This window comes from Neophocaena asiaeorientalis, unplaced genomic scaffold, assembly GCF_003031525.2.
Source record: "Neophocaena asiaeorientalis asiaeorientalis breed wild unplaced genomic scaffold, Neophocaena_asiaeorientalis_V1.1 scaffold825, whole genome shotgun sequence".
In the NCBI taxonomy this organism is placed as follows: Eukaryota; Metazoa; Chordata; class Mammalia; order Artiodactyla; family Phocoenidae; genus Neophocaena; species Neophocaena asiaeorientalis.
In genome coordinates, this window is record NW_020173937.1 from 14,546 (window position 1) to 28,982 (window position 14,437).

The following is a 14,437-nucleotide window of genomic DNA, read 5'->3' on the forward strand; positions in this document are numbered from 1 at the left end:
TTGACCACTTCATTTGACAACGTACACAGGGTTCGGGTTTGCAATCGTGAGTCTGTGTAGGTTTTGAGTATGTGCAGAGGCTCAATGTCATTATCCTTTATGCACATATGACAGATGACAAAGCCCAATGCCATTTTGGTTGTGTGTTGGGTCCTCATCCCCAGAACTGTTGTCACTTCTTGCTGCAATTTTAGTTCACCTGCCTCCACCAATTCATTCCCTTCTTCAAGTTTGGCACATGGAATCTAGTGTAAGTTGAGAAAACACCCAGATTAGTTATTAAAAAGTATGTGTTAAGTAGGAGCCTTAAACTAGATTGTGTTTGAAAGCCTGTAAGTCCTCATTTCAGTGGGTTGTGTAAGAGTTATTTCTGCTTTCTTTGCATACTTTCAAGTTTAGGGCACTATTCTGAGAAGCTTTAAAATACCAAAATTTCAATAATTGGGAGCTCCGTTTGTGTTATTCATCTTGAAGTATTTATATATTCTAGAGCTACAATAGCTTTGTTTACATTTCAATTCCAAAAAATGGCAGGTTTTTTGGTGTTTTGTTATTTTTTGTTGTTGTCTATTCATAAAGAAAACATCAATGAAAAAGACGCAGAGTTACTGCCCCAGCACAATCTAGATATTGGCTTCCAGAAGTTGCCCTATGCTAGAGGCTTGTGCAGAGTTCAGCTGGAATAATCAACTCATTCTAACACAGGAGAAGAAAACAAAGTAAAGAACTTGTTCAAACTACAGCCTGCAGCCACAACGAGCCTTGTTTCTAAAGGTGAATTTCGTAACAGAAGGTAAAAAGGCCCCAGAGGCTTCTTAAAGGAAAGGAATCCAGAACTCTGGCACTCCAGCAGTGTCCTCACACGCCACAGCTGCCTCTAGATGGAAGGGACTCCTTTCTGCAGATGGACTAAAGGAACAGGTACACGTCTACACATTGATATTTCACTGACACATCACTCCAACTGATCTTCACCAATGGCAGAAATAATAAACTGATATCTTGCTAACAGTCTCTGGGCTCTAACCAGTTCTTTAACTGGAAATTGTATGATACGGATGACAAATTAAACTACCTTTCAGGAGGTGGCCTCACAAGTAACAATAAAAGACTGCAACAACAATACAGGGTTGCAAGTTATTTTGGTAACGCTGACGTAACAGCAACACTTACAATAAAATTAATAAAGACTTTTAAAATACAGATTTAAAAAAGAAAATCAGCACTCCATCTATTCCCAAGCTGAATTTCACAACATAGCTTCATATTCAAGATAACAATCTCAAAAGTTCTTAAAATATAAAACTTGATCTTCAAAGAAAAGATCTCATTTCTACCTTTAAAATTTACAGCTTTAAACGTGTTTTTATTTGCATTTTTATTATTAAAGCTTTAGATTTTTTTGTTTATTGGACATTTATGTTCTTCTTTTCTAAATAATCTGTGTCCTTTGCCTGTATTTCTAGTGGCGTTTCAACTTTTATTTTTTGACAGAGAACTTTTTCATAAGTTAAGAGACAAGAGTTCGTTTCAGGGTTGGGCCTTGGGGGATGGGAAGCGTTTGCCTAGGTGAAGACGAATGGTGTTCATTTATTTGTGGTCCCGTCACCCATTCCCCCTCCCTCTCCCCTCCCAGAAGTGAGTTTACAGTGTACCTGGGCAGGTTCTCTTCAGCCCAGGCGGTGCCTCCATCCAGGAGTCCACGCAGCTCAGGTAAAAGATAACTGAAAATTGTAAAGCCTTTAATTATGTGGAAGGTCTTCTTTTAAAGTTATTAAATCTAGGGCTTCCCTGATGGTGCTGTGGTTAAGAATCCGCCTGCCAGTGCAGGGGACACAGGTTCGAGCCCTGGTCCTGGAAGATCCCACATGCCGCGGAGCAACTAAGCCCGTGCGCCACAACGACTGAGCCTGCACCTTAGAGCCCATGCTCCGCAACAAGAGAAGCCAACGCAATGAGAAGCCCGCTCGCCGCAACTAGAGAAAGCCCGCGCGCCGCAACTAGAGAAAGCCCGCGCGCAGCAACAAAGACCCAACACAGCCAAAATTAAATAACTAAATTAAAACCGGTCAAAAGTATGGATCATTTTGCTGCAAAAACCTGAAAATTTCCTAGAAAGCACCCCAGTTACTATTTAAAGTTAGACTATTTCCAGGAATTAAAAGAATGCAAGGTTTTAAATTTGGCGTGAAAGTGAGCATAAAACAAAAAACATAGGCATAGACCAGAGGTGCCTGCAAGTGAGGTAGTGGATGCCGTTGGCTCCCACAGGGAACCTGGCGGCCAGCCGTTTTCCTCCCTACGCAGCACCGTCTCGGCGGGGCACTTAAGTGCTCCAGAGCTGTTAACTTTAAAGAAGCCGGCCAAAGACAGAAACAAATCCCAAACTCAGAGCGACCGGGTGGTCCCAGGCCGCGGCTCGGACCCGCGACCCGGCGGGAAGTACTGGTACGGCCACCCTGCCTGCCCTCACCGTCCACCGCAGCAGAGACAGTCCCTGAAGCCCGCCTGCTCGCTGTAACTTCTGGGGCGGAGCCGGGGCGGGCGCGTCCGGGGGGCGGAGTGGGAGCACGCGTCACTTCCGGGGGCGGGGCGGGCCGCTCAACAGACCAGCGCTCTCTCCACAAAGCGGCGCTCCGCGACCAGCGATCTGATTGGTCTTCGCGGGAGGGCGCGCGGCGCCAAACTCGCTTCCCGTCAGCCCCCTCCGGCCCATTCTGTGGCCGCGCACACGTTCGCGCGCCCGGAGCTCGCGCCTGCGCCTCGTCGCCATTCGGGAGGCCGCCGCGCCGCAGGGCCTCGCGGAGCCGCCTCGGACCGCGAGCCCGGCCTCCCGCAGTCCTTCCCCGCCTGGACGCCGCCCGCGGCCCACCGGTGAGAAGCGGGGCGGGCAGGGAGGGGCGTCGTCTGGGCCGCAGTCCCGAGGAAGCCTGGGGCGGCCGCCGAGGAGGGGCCCGGCCGCTGGCGCCGGCGGAAGGACCCCTCCCCCCAGAGCCGCGGGCGGGGTAGGGCTGCCGGCACTAGGGGTGGGAGGCCCTGCGTCATCCCGTGGAGGCACGAAATGTTTTGTTTAAAACCGCGCTGGGAAGGCGGGACCCGGCCCCGCGAGGGTCCGGTCCTGGAGGCAGTTTTCTCTGCCGCCCTCGGCTGCGTGGGCTTTGTCATCAGTGCTGTTCAGAAGTCGACGGGGTAACCCACGGAGGGGGAGAAATGTGGTGTGCATCTGATAACCCAGCAACAAAAAGCTGTGTAAAATTGGGCAGAGGGCTTGAGTGGGGGTCTCTCCCGGGAAGATGTGCAGATCGCCAGGCAGCACATCAAAGGATGCTCTCAGCCGGCAGAGTTACGGAAAGGGAATCCAGAACGAGATGCCGCTTCACACCCAGAGTGTTGGTTTGGACGTGGAGCAATTGGAACACTCCTGCACTGGTGGCTGGGAATTAAAATGGAGCGGCCACCAGCTGTGGGAAAGTGGTTCAGTGGTTCCTCCAAAGTGTCAACATGGAGTTGCCCATGGTCCAGCACTTCCCCCCCTAGGTGTGAACTCCAAAGAATTGAGAGCAGGGGCCCAGGCACTTGGACACCAGTGTTCAGAGCAGCCTTCTTCGAAGCAGCCAAAAGGCGGTGACTCTAAATGACCGTCAGCAGGTGAACGGGGAAAAGTAGGGATGCTGCTTACCCTTACAAAAGAATAAAATTATGATACATGATTCAGTTTAGACGTGCTAAGTGAAATAAGCCAGACACAAAAGAGCAAGTGTTGTACGATTTGACTCAAAGAGGGTATTGTTGAACGGGTATAGAGTTTCTGCTTTAGTAACAGTAACATGTTATTTGTTTATCGGGTGTAACAAATCTACCGCACTAATATAGGGTGTTAGTAATATGACAAAGGATGTGCAGGGGAGGAAAGGAGGTATATGAGAGCAGAGAACTTTCCGTTCAGTTTTTCTTTAAACCTAAAACGTCTCTAAAGTTTAATAATTTTTTAAAAATCAGCAAGGATGAAGAGCCGTGCTACTGTGTATATACTAATAGAGCAAATTAGCTGTAGACGTGCTCTGCATATTGAGGTACATGGGAGAGCTGTGCGTCAAAATGTTTTAAAAGACCAGTGGTGCTAGATGTTACGAAAGAAACTGGATGGGAAATGGAAATAGGCGTGATACCATATGGTAGAACTTCTCTGAAAAATACAGGATGGTGGACTGGCAAAACACTCGTGATTAAAACTTACGTTTTTTAGACACAGTATGTGGTCTGTAGAGGTGAAATGGAGGATGAGAGATTTTTATTAACCTCCACAATGTAGAGTTACTTTCATAATTAGGCTAAGGAACTCTGAAACTTAGGGGGGGAAATGCTATAATCTGGAAGCTGGAAGTAATCTCAGTTTCTAGCCTCTACCCAGCAGCTGAATTCTGAACTCAATTCTGCAACATCCCCATGGGGAAGACATCATTACTGTTACAGCAGAGATCCAGAGTGAGGAAATCAGGGTCTTCTGTTGCTTTCTTTGACCTAACTGTTGTGATCTTTAACAAGTCACTTCTCTCCCTCAGCATCACTTTTCTCAATTATAAAATGATGCGGTTGGACTTAAGTCCTCTGAGGACCCTTCTGGTCCTGTACTAATCACTGGCTCCCAGTTATGGAGGGCTCCTGCCTGACAGCGCAGCTCACTCTACTCCATGATTGAGTGCTTGGAAAACTTTATGTTGAGCTGAAATCTCTTTTCCTGCTGGCTTCCACTTGTTTTTGGACAGCTTGTGTATTATCCATAATTCTTCCTCTTTTGAAGTTAAGTGTCTGTGCTCACAAATGACATGTTTTTAAAGACGTCCTACCATTCTGTTTGCTTTCTTTTGCATCTTCCCACTGTTTGGACTCGAGATCTTAAAGTGTCCTTCCTGCCCAGAGCTGGAGACAGTGATCCACTGGGATACTCTGCCCAGTGCAGTTCACTATAGTCCTGTGTTTTGTAATTGATATTTGGATTCTAAATGTTTGATAAATTTCATCTGTCTGATTTGGGCCCATTTACTGGCTTTTCAGGATCTTACTAAATTCCACTGTATTAGGTTGGTCAAGATATTTGAGGAAGAACCTGGATAGATAGCAGAACATGGTCTGCTATGGTCCTTCATCAGACGCAGACTGCCTAACCTTGAGCAAGTTATTAATGTCTGGGTTTGAGTTTCCTCAACTATAAGAAGTTCTAATTGACAGAATAGCCTGTAGTCACGGCAGGAGTCTTCTGAGTGCTTGTCATGTTAGCTGAAGTTAAATGATGGGTTTGAGAAGGGTTTGGTCGGGTGATGGTCAGGCATTAATTCCATAGAGGATCATTAAAATAAAATTCAACAAGGATGGCGTCGTGGATAGTATCTACTATAGTCTTTGGTGTCGTTTCATTAAAGTTAGTGTCCAGGCCTTGGATTGGACCCCTCTTGCTATTGGAAGGGGCAGGGTAGTGAGGGAAATCGGCAGAATTCTGTTACAGAGGGCACAAATTTTCACAGAGAAGTAATCTGGATTCCCCTTCCCTTGTGTTTCTCAGGTCCAGCTGCTCATCTTGTCCTTCGTGTACTACACACTGTCTTCTGTGGTTTAGTCGAAAAGCCATGTAGACTTGCCTGCCCTTTGAAGGCCACTTTTAAGACTTCTAGTAAGACAGTTGGTAAGTCTACTAGGGGAAAAGCATGTTGGTCTGTATTTCTTCCCCATTCTAAAAGTACTTGTCCTGGATTTATATTGTAAATTAAATATACAATATTTAATAACAGTATTGTACCAGCATTGCTTTGCATGTATTTTTGTGTGCTTTTAACATTTCTTTCTAACGTTTAAGAGAATATTTTATGATGAGTATGTTTTTGAAAAGTGCTTGGAGTTCTTGAGGGAAAACTATAAAAGCATACACACCCATATATATAATGATGCATGAACGTGTGCTAAATACGTTAGTTACAGAATCTGTTTTAGCAGTTGTTGGATACCCATGCTAAGAAGAGCATACCAGATGGAGCTGGTGGGGAATAGAATAGAGCCCAGAATAGCATCATACACAAAACTTAGTAATTGCTAAATAGAACATTACATGTCATTGGTTACATGTGTAGTCAATGTTGAGATGACTGAACTATCCATTGGGGGTCAAATATAGGCTGGATCACAGAGGATTAAAGATACAAATGTAAGAAAAGAATGAAATTGTCATAGGGAAAATATTGAGTGATTAAAAAATAATGGAATGGAAGGCATAACTTAAAACAGTCATAAGGGAAGCACTTTTAAGTTTTTAATTTTTATGTAAACCAATTGTATGTAGCAAAAAAAAAAAATCGTAAAGTCGAGACAAATAATAAAGTGAGAAGATAGTTTCCATAAAAGGACTGACTTCTTTCACATACAAAGACTATTTACAAATAATTAGGAAAAATGGGCAAAGCACATCCTAGAAAAAGAAATACACATGGCTGGGCTTCCCTGGTGGCACAGTGGTTGAGAGTCCGCCTGCCAATGCAGGGGACATGGGTTCGTGCCCTGGTCTGGGAAGATCCCACATGCCGCGGAGCGGCTGGGCCCGTGAGCCATGGCCGCTGAGCCTGCGCATCCAGAGCCTGTGCTCCGCAACGGGAGAGGCCACAGCAGTGAGAGGCCCGCGTACCGGAAAAAAAAAAAAAAAAAAAGAAATACACGTGGCTAATAAACAAGGGGAAATATTCAGTCTTTGTCATTAAACTACATTAAAACACTAGTGAGATATCAGTTTTCACCTAAGAAGTAGAAAGGATTCGAAGTTTATGATACTCTGATGCTGAGGGAGCTGGGGAATTAGCCTTCACATCAACACTCTTGGTTGGTGTGTAATAGTACAACAGCTTTTTGAGAGTTTGGTAAAATGTCAATTTCAATTGCAAATAGCCTTTGAACCAGGTAATCCATTTCTAGGAATTTCCCTTTCAGAAATACTCTCACATTCAAAGGAAATTCAGTGCTTACTCTGTATGTAAAAATATCCTAGAAAATGCCTTCTAATTCAACAGAACTCCTGAAACCTGTATCTGGCCTTATATAGAAACACAGAAACCTGGCCCAGTTGTTTCCAGAATCACCAAAACATGTACCTCTCACTTCCCTGGAGTCTGGTCCTGTTGTTTCTCCTGAGCCACAGACACCTTCTCTTCCTTAAATGAGAGCTCGTTGCATAAAAATATGCTTAATATCTCATTTGTGTAGAATGTGTAAACATAGACATTCTCTTTGGTGACACATAAGTACAGTGGCTACCCCTGGGGAGTGATACTATGTGAGTACCTTGTACTGCGTGAATGAGTATGTTTTTAACTGTGAGCTTCTGTTACTTTTACCACCTTAATAAGGCTAGCTTAAAAGTTTAAAAGTATTGTTTTCTGGCAAGCAAGTTGCCTCAAGTGTGTCCTCCATCTGAATTGCCGTCTGTGGCACACTTCATCGCATCATTCAGGATCTCTGCTTGAGTGCCCTCCTGTGCTGCCCTCCACATTCTTACCTCCCCAATTGATATATAAGCACCATATTGCAAGACACGCCTTTAAACCCAAGCGCCTAGAAAAGCATGGGGCACAAAATAATTAATTTATTAAATGAATGGATAAAGTATATTAGGATGGATAAAACATTACAAGATATGTTGACTTTTTTTTAAAGCTGTCTTTTCATGTTAGATTTAGTTTAACAAGTGCTTTCTGAAATGGACCTAAAGTTTCTTGTTCTGCCTTAATAGCCTAGCTTTAGCTTTGATATTTACTCAGCTTTGCGTACTGACAGCTTATTGATTCGCGGTTTGAGAGTCAAAGTGTAAGGCACATGCAATAGATAATTCTGGAGTGAAGCTTGGGTCCCTGATAGTCCTGTAACCTGGGTAAGTCATTTCTTTGAACATTAATTTCTTCATCTGTAAAGGAAAGTAATATTTGAGTCATATTGTTAGGAGTGTTAAATGAGATGATGTATGTAAAAATAGCAGAGTTCCTGGGACTCAGTTTAAAATTATTATTTTTTCCATCTCTTCAAAATCTTTATAGAGATATTATCTAATAAATACATGTGCCATTCTAGACTTATGCAAGTATAGAATGGACTAGAAACAGCATTTTATTCAAAAATGTTCTCTGAGAATCATTTATTTCTGCTTTATTGCAGCACTGTTTTTAAAGAATATAGTCGTGTATGTTAGAAAAATGGAAGTATTCCAGGAACTTCGTAAGCCATCGGCACGTTTGGAGTGTGACCACTGCAATTTCAGAGGCACGGATTATGAAAATGTACAAATCCACATGGGTACCATCCATCCAGAATTTTGTGATGAAATGGATGCTGGTGGGTTAGGTAAAATGATATTTTACCAGAAAAGTGCAAAGCTATTTCACTGCCATAAATGCTTTTTCACCAGCAAGATGTACTCTAATGTATACTATCACATCACATCCAAACATTCAGCCCCAGAGAAATGGAATGAGAAACCAAAAAATCAGTTAAACAAAGAAGCAGATCCTGTGAAAAGCCCTTCTGTTCCTGAACACCAGAAAATGGCCTCTAATTCAGCAGAACTCCTGAAACCTATACCTGCCCTTTCCATAGAAACACAGAAATTTGGCCCAGTTATGTCTCCAGAATCACCAAAACCTACTCCTCTTACTTCCCTGGACTCTCAGAAACCTGGCCCTGTTGTTTCTCCTGAGCCACAGACACCTTCTCTTCCTTCTCCCGAGCCTCCGAAACCTGCCCCTGTTTCTTCTCCTGAACTTCCAAAACCAGTCCCTCTTGTTTCTGAATCTCAGAAACCAGTCCCTGTTCCTTCTCCAGAACCACAGAAACTTGCTCCCGTATCTCCTGAGCCAGTAAAGGCAACTCTTACTAATCCCAAACCCCAGAAACACTCTCATTTCCCAGAAACATTGGGGCCACCTTCAGCCTCATCTCCAGAGTCACCAGTTCTGGCTGCCTCCCCTGAACCTTGGGGACCATCCCCAACAGCGTCTCCAGAGTCTCGGAAGCCGGTCCGGACTGTCTCCCCTGAGCCAAGGAAGCTGTCCCCATCGGAGTCTCCTGAACCTTGGAAGCCATTCCCTGCTGTGTCCCCAGAGCCTCGGAGACCAGCCCCAGCTGTGTCACCTGGTTCTTGGAAGCCAGGGCCACCTGGGTCCCCCAGGTCTTGGAAGTCCAGTCCGTCAGCATCATCAGGACCTTGGAAGCCAGCTAAACCTGCTCCATCTGTGTCTCCTGGACCTTGGAAACCAATTCCTTCTATATCACCTGGACCTTGGAAACCAACTCCATCCATGTCCCCTGCATCCTGGAAGTCTTCATCAGTCTCACCTGGTTCCTGGAAATCTCCCCCCGCATCTCCTGAGTCATGGAAGTCTGGCCCACCAGAACTCCGAAAGACAGCGCCCACCTTGTCACCTGAACATTGGAAGACAGTTCCTCCAGTGTCTCCTGAGCTCCGTAAATCAGGACCTCCCTTGTCTCCTGAGCTTCGCAAACCAGGCCCATCACTGTCCCCAGAGATCCGTAGTCCAGCGGGATCTCCAGAGCTCAGAAAACCCTCAGGGTCTCCAGAGCTTTGGAAGCTTTCCCCTGATCAGCGGAAAACTTCTCCTGCTTCACTTGATTTTTCTGAGTCCCAGAAAAGTTCCCGTGGTGGTTCCCCTGATCTCTGGAAGTCTTCCTTTTTTATTGAACCTCAGAAACCTGTCTTCCCTGAGACCCGGAAACCAGGTCCTTCTGGGCCATCTGAGTCCCCTAAAGCTTCCTCTGATATCTGGAAGCCTGTTCTCTCTATTGATACTGAGCCTAGAAAACCTGCCCTGTTTTCCGAGCCTACCAAAACAGCCTCTCGTGCTTCTCCTGAACCACGAAAACGTGCTCTCTTTCCAGAGCCCCGGAAACATGCCCTTTTCCCCGAACTTCCCAAAGCTGCTGTCTTCTCAGAATCTCAGAAGGCAGTTGAGCTTGGTGATGAACTACAGGCAGATGCCATAGACGATCAAAAGTGTGATGTTTTGGTTCAGGAAGAACTACTAGCTACACCTAAGAAACTCTTAGAAGACACTTTATTTCCTTCCTCAAAGAAGCTCAAGAAAGACAACCAAGAGAACTCGGATGCTGAGCTTAGTAGCAGTGAGTACATAAAAGCAGATCTGGATGCGATAGATAGTAAGGGCCAGGAGTCGAGCAGTGATCAAGAGCAGGTTGACGTGGAATCGATTGATTTCAGTAAAGAGAACAAAATAGACATGACTAGTCCAGAGCAGCCCAAGAATGTACTGCAGTTTACCGAAGAAAAAGAGGCTTTTATCTCTGAAGAAGAGATTGCAAAATACATGAAGCGTGGAAAAGGAAAGTATTACTGCAAAATCTGTTGCTGTCGTGCTATGAAAAAAGGTGCTGTTTTGCATCATTTGGTTAACAAGCATAATGTCCACAGTCCCTACAAATGTACAATTTGTGGAAAGGCTTTCCTTTTGGAATCTCTCCTTAAAAATCATGTAGCAGCTCATGGGCAGAGTTTACTTAAATGTCCACGTTGTAATTTTGAGTCAAATTTTCCGAGAGGCTTTAAGAAACATTTAACTCATTGTCAAAGCCGGCATAATGAAGAGGCAAATAAAAAGCTAATGGAAGCCCTGGAACCTCCACTGGAGGAGCAGCAAATTTGATTTTTAAATACAGTGTGGATATTTGCTCTACAGAGTTGTTTATTGAACCCATTGTTGAAAGTATAGTTAAATAGCCTAGTTGGATCAGTAGATGTTGACGTGTATGGTGTACTGTGTCTCAGTAGTGTTACAAAGCATAAGCGTTTGGTTATTTTTTTCTTGATCTTTGTTTATGTGGTTGTCGTGTAAGTCAGTAAATTCATATTGTATATTCCAGATGGGTAAAATTAATTTCAGTATATTTGAATAATATGAAGAGGTAGGCATTCCATTTAACAATCAAGAGCAAGTTGTACTCAATTTAAAACATCTAGTTAAAGTGTATCTTTTTGTGCAACTAATTTCAGACATTGGAAATTATTCGTTAGAATGTTTAAGAATTAGGCATGAAAATTTTGAGAAATTTTGTTCTCAAGTATTTTCACATCATAAAAATTATTTTAAAGTTTCTATTTGGTCATATAAAGTTATTTATAAATCTTGAACCCCTTCTAGGTGTTTATTAACTTTTATATTATGGAAGATTGGAGTCTCAGGGTTGCTGATTTTCTGCTAAAAGAGGGGAAATTGAGTCCGTTTAAAAAATAGTTCGCAGCCTTCTCCTGTAGGAAACTGAGAAACAAGAGTGCGATTTTAGGCCTTGTCTTTAGTTGTTTCCTTTGGAGTCTTCCATTCTGGACCTTACCCCAAGATCTGACCCTTCACTTCCCCGTGAGCTCAAACCAACAGATGATCCTTATTTGCCAAACGTGTCAGGGTTGCACCTCCTACTCCTGGGCCTTCCGCACCATCTGTCGGGGCTTCAGACCAGGGTAAGGAGCAGAAATGAAAGTCTTCCGGATTCACAACAAAAAATTTTATAAATAGACGTTACTGTTTAAGAGTACATCAGTTTTATGTTTTTCACAGTTGTTACTGTAAATACCTTGTGCCTGTTAATGGATTATGGTTTTTTAATAATATTTTTATAAGATAGAGGGTATTAACGCTAGGGTAAGCAGCAGTGATGCATGTGTAGTCTGGGCATTAAGGCCTTAATTTTAGACCAAAGCACGATGTTCTCGGCTCACCTCAGTTGTGGCTTCCCACTTTTTTCTCCTTTTACCTCTAAGGTCAAGGGTTAGTTAGCTGTGCCCTTACTTTAGAACCTGTTTACGTTCTTTTTAATCGTTGGTAACTTTGCCTTCTATACAATAGCATCCCTCACTAATCAATATGACCCACTCTGTATCTTTTCATTTTCTTATTTACCTATGAAATTACAACTTTCTAATGACTCCCCAGTGATTTTACATAACATGAAAGGGAATAAAAATTACCGTACCATTTTTACACAACGTTCATGACCTTGATGCCATTATGTTCTAGGGAGCCAATGTCGTTTTCATTAATTTGACTCTGAGTACGTGAATTGTAATGTGTCTGTGTAGCAGGTGCTGCTTTTGTTTTTAATATTGGTGTAGATTCCATAGCTTTGTCTTGGATGAAGACAGACTGATGCTTAATCAAATCTGATCTGCAAGCATCACAAAATGAAGGGTGCCTCTTTAAGATGAATTACACCCTTAGATTAAAAAAAAAAACCAGAAATTGTCTCCTTTCTCAATCTAGCTCTTTCTGTTCACATGTAATTTTGATCATTCACTTCCTGTTGCTGCTATACATTGCATGAAATTTTGTGGCTTGAAACAATGCAGATCTGTTAAAGTTACGAAGTTCACTGGGCTGAAGTCAAGGTGAGAGCAGGGCTGCATTCTTTCCTGGAGGCTCTAAAAGGAAACTCATCCCCTTCACTTTTCCAGCTTCTAGAGGCCACCTGCACTGTCCGCATGATCCCCTTCCTGCATCTGTGAGCACTTAGCATCTCTGAGCCTGCTTCTGTTATCACATGTTCCTCTGACTCTTTCCCTCGTACACTTAAGGACCATGTTATTACATTGGGCCCCTAGATAATCTAGGATGATCTGTATCTTATTAAAGTCAGCTAATTAGCAACCTTAAATCTCTGACATAAAGACTACCACACTCACAGATTCTGGCCATCTTGTACTTTGGGGGTCATTCTGCCTTCCACACCTGGGCTTGAAAATTGGGGTTTTGACTCCTCTGCTTAGCCGATAGCAAGCCAGGTTGGGTTTCTTTGGCAACATGTCTGTTGCTGCCACCTCACTGGCCTAGGCCCTCCCCGTTGGTGTAGTAGACTGCTTCATGGTCTGGGGCCTCCAGTACCAACCCCAGCCCACCCTTTACACCAGAATAAGGTCTCCACAACACTGATTGTGTGTTGCATTCTTTATACGAAATCACCCCTTAAGGTACAGTTACTTAAGGCCTTCCATTGGCAAACCACACCTTACTCAATAACCTTCTCAGCCCACCGCATAATACTTGGTCAGGTCTTCCTATTAAAGTCCTACCCTTACTAAGCCTGGCACGGTTCTCTCCACCTTCCTTGCAAGTCTACTATTGCAAGACTACTTTTTTCATTTTATGAATTGAGAAAACAAAACCTATAGGACTGATTTGGACCTAATTTAGCGTTAATGCAACACGGGAATGCTATTTGTTGTTACAAATACCCCACACCGGATGCTACATTCAACCCTAAAACTGAAAATGCTGTTGGAATAAAATATGACATTTCAACCCCTTTGATCCTGATCAACTACCAGCTTAGCTGGATTGAGCATACTTTGAATTAACTTTGCTTCTAACACCCACTGATCTCTTGTAAATGTTTGCCATGGGCCACACGGAGGATTAGATGAAGTGGATGGGAAGCCTACTAAATTCTTACTAGATTTGTATAAACGGAAGAGTTCTAGGTCAAGTGAACAAAATTCCAACTTGAATCATAAAAACAGTCATGGCCCCTCAGTCATTTCCCAGACTTGAGCCAGTTTACAGACCTTGAATGAAGGGGAGGCTGGGTCCCCTTGAGCAAGGATCCCAGTACACTGCCAAAAATGTATACCGTTAACCTTTTTCCCAGCCTTCCCCAAAGGTACAGATGGCCATTTACCAGGGTGGCTGCACTGGGCAAAAGGAACTAATCAGACCCTTCAGGAATGCCTGGACACTGGTTCTGAACTGACACTGATTCCAGGAGACACCAAGCATAACTGTGGCCCTCCAGTCAGAGTAGGGGCTTATGGAGGTCAGATAATCAATGGAGTTTCAGCTCAGGTTCATCTCACAGTGGGTCCAGTATCCTCAAACCATCCTGTGGTCATTTCTCCAGTCCTAGGATGCATAATTAACAGTAGACATACTCAGGAACTGGCGGTATCCCCACGTTGGTTCCCTGACCTGTGAGGTGAGGGCTATTATTGTTGGAAAGGCCAGTAGGAAGCCTCTAAAATTGCCTCAACCTAGGAAGCATGTAAATCCAAAGCAATCGGGCAGAAAGGATTCTGGGCAGATGGTGGAGTAGGAAGCCCAAGGAATCTGTCTCCCCACCTAGACAGCAACTGTACTGGCGGAATTCATCTGATATAACTATTTTGGAACTCTGGAGTCTGTTGAAGGCTTGCAACTTCCAGGGGAAGAACTGGACAGTAAATTGTGGTTAATTTTGGTCAATTTTGGCTTTTCACAGAGTAGCAGCTACTTGTTCCCTACCCACAGCCATGCAAGCAGCTTGCACACAACTTGCAGGAGCTAGTGTGGGTGAGAAGGTCCCCGTCTTGCAAATACCGAGCATCTGTGCTTTGATTTCTAGTTGCTGCTTT

At 43.9% G+C, this 14,437-nt stretch overlaps 1 protein-coding gene across 2 annotated transcripts; it reads left to right on the forward strand.

The window, feature by feature from the left end:
- The first annotated feature begins 2,744 nt into the window (after nt 1-2,744).
- On the forward strand, nt 2,745-11,666 carry CHAMP1 (chromosome alignment maintaining phosphoprotein 1). 2 transcript variants are annotated; one of them, XM_024752675.1, is made up of 3 exons: nt 2,745-2,874; nt 5,561-5,680; nt 8,188-11,666. In XM_024752675.1, exon 3 carries the CDS (start codon nt 8,226-8,228, stop codon nt 10,704-10,706), a length of 2,481 nt encoding a protein of 826 aa, XP_024608443.1. In that variant the 5' UTR covers nt 2,745-2,874; nt 5,561-5,680; nt 8,188-8,225; the 3' UTR covers nt 10,707-11,666. The 2 variants fall into 2 exon arrangements, with proteins under 2 accessions (XP_024608443.1, XP_024608444.1); XM_024752676.1 differs by lacking the exon at nt 5,561-5,680 and having other exon boundaries at nt 2,763-2,874.
- The last annotated feature ends 2,771 nt before the right edge of the window (nt 11,667-14,437 follow it).

What these genes read in the sequence shown, in the direction of transcription:
- CHAMP1 (XM_024752675.1), top strand. Translation starts at nt 8,226, where the DNA reads ATGGAAGTATTCCAGGAACTTCGTAAGCCATCGGCACGTTTGGAGTGT.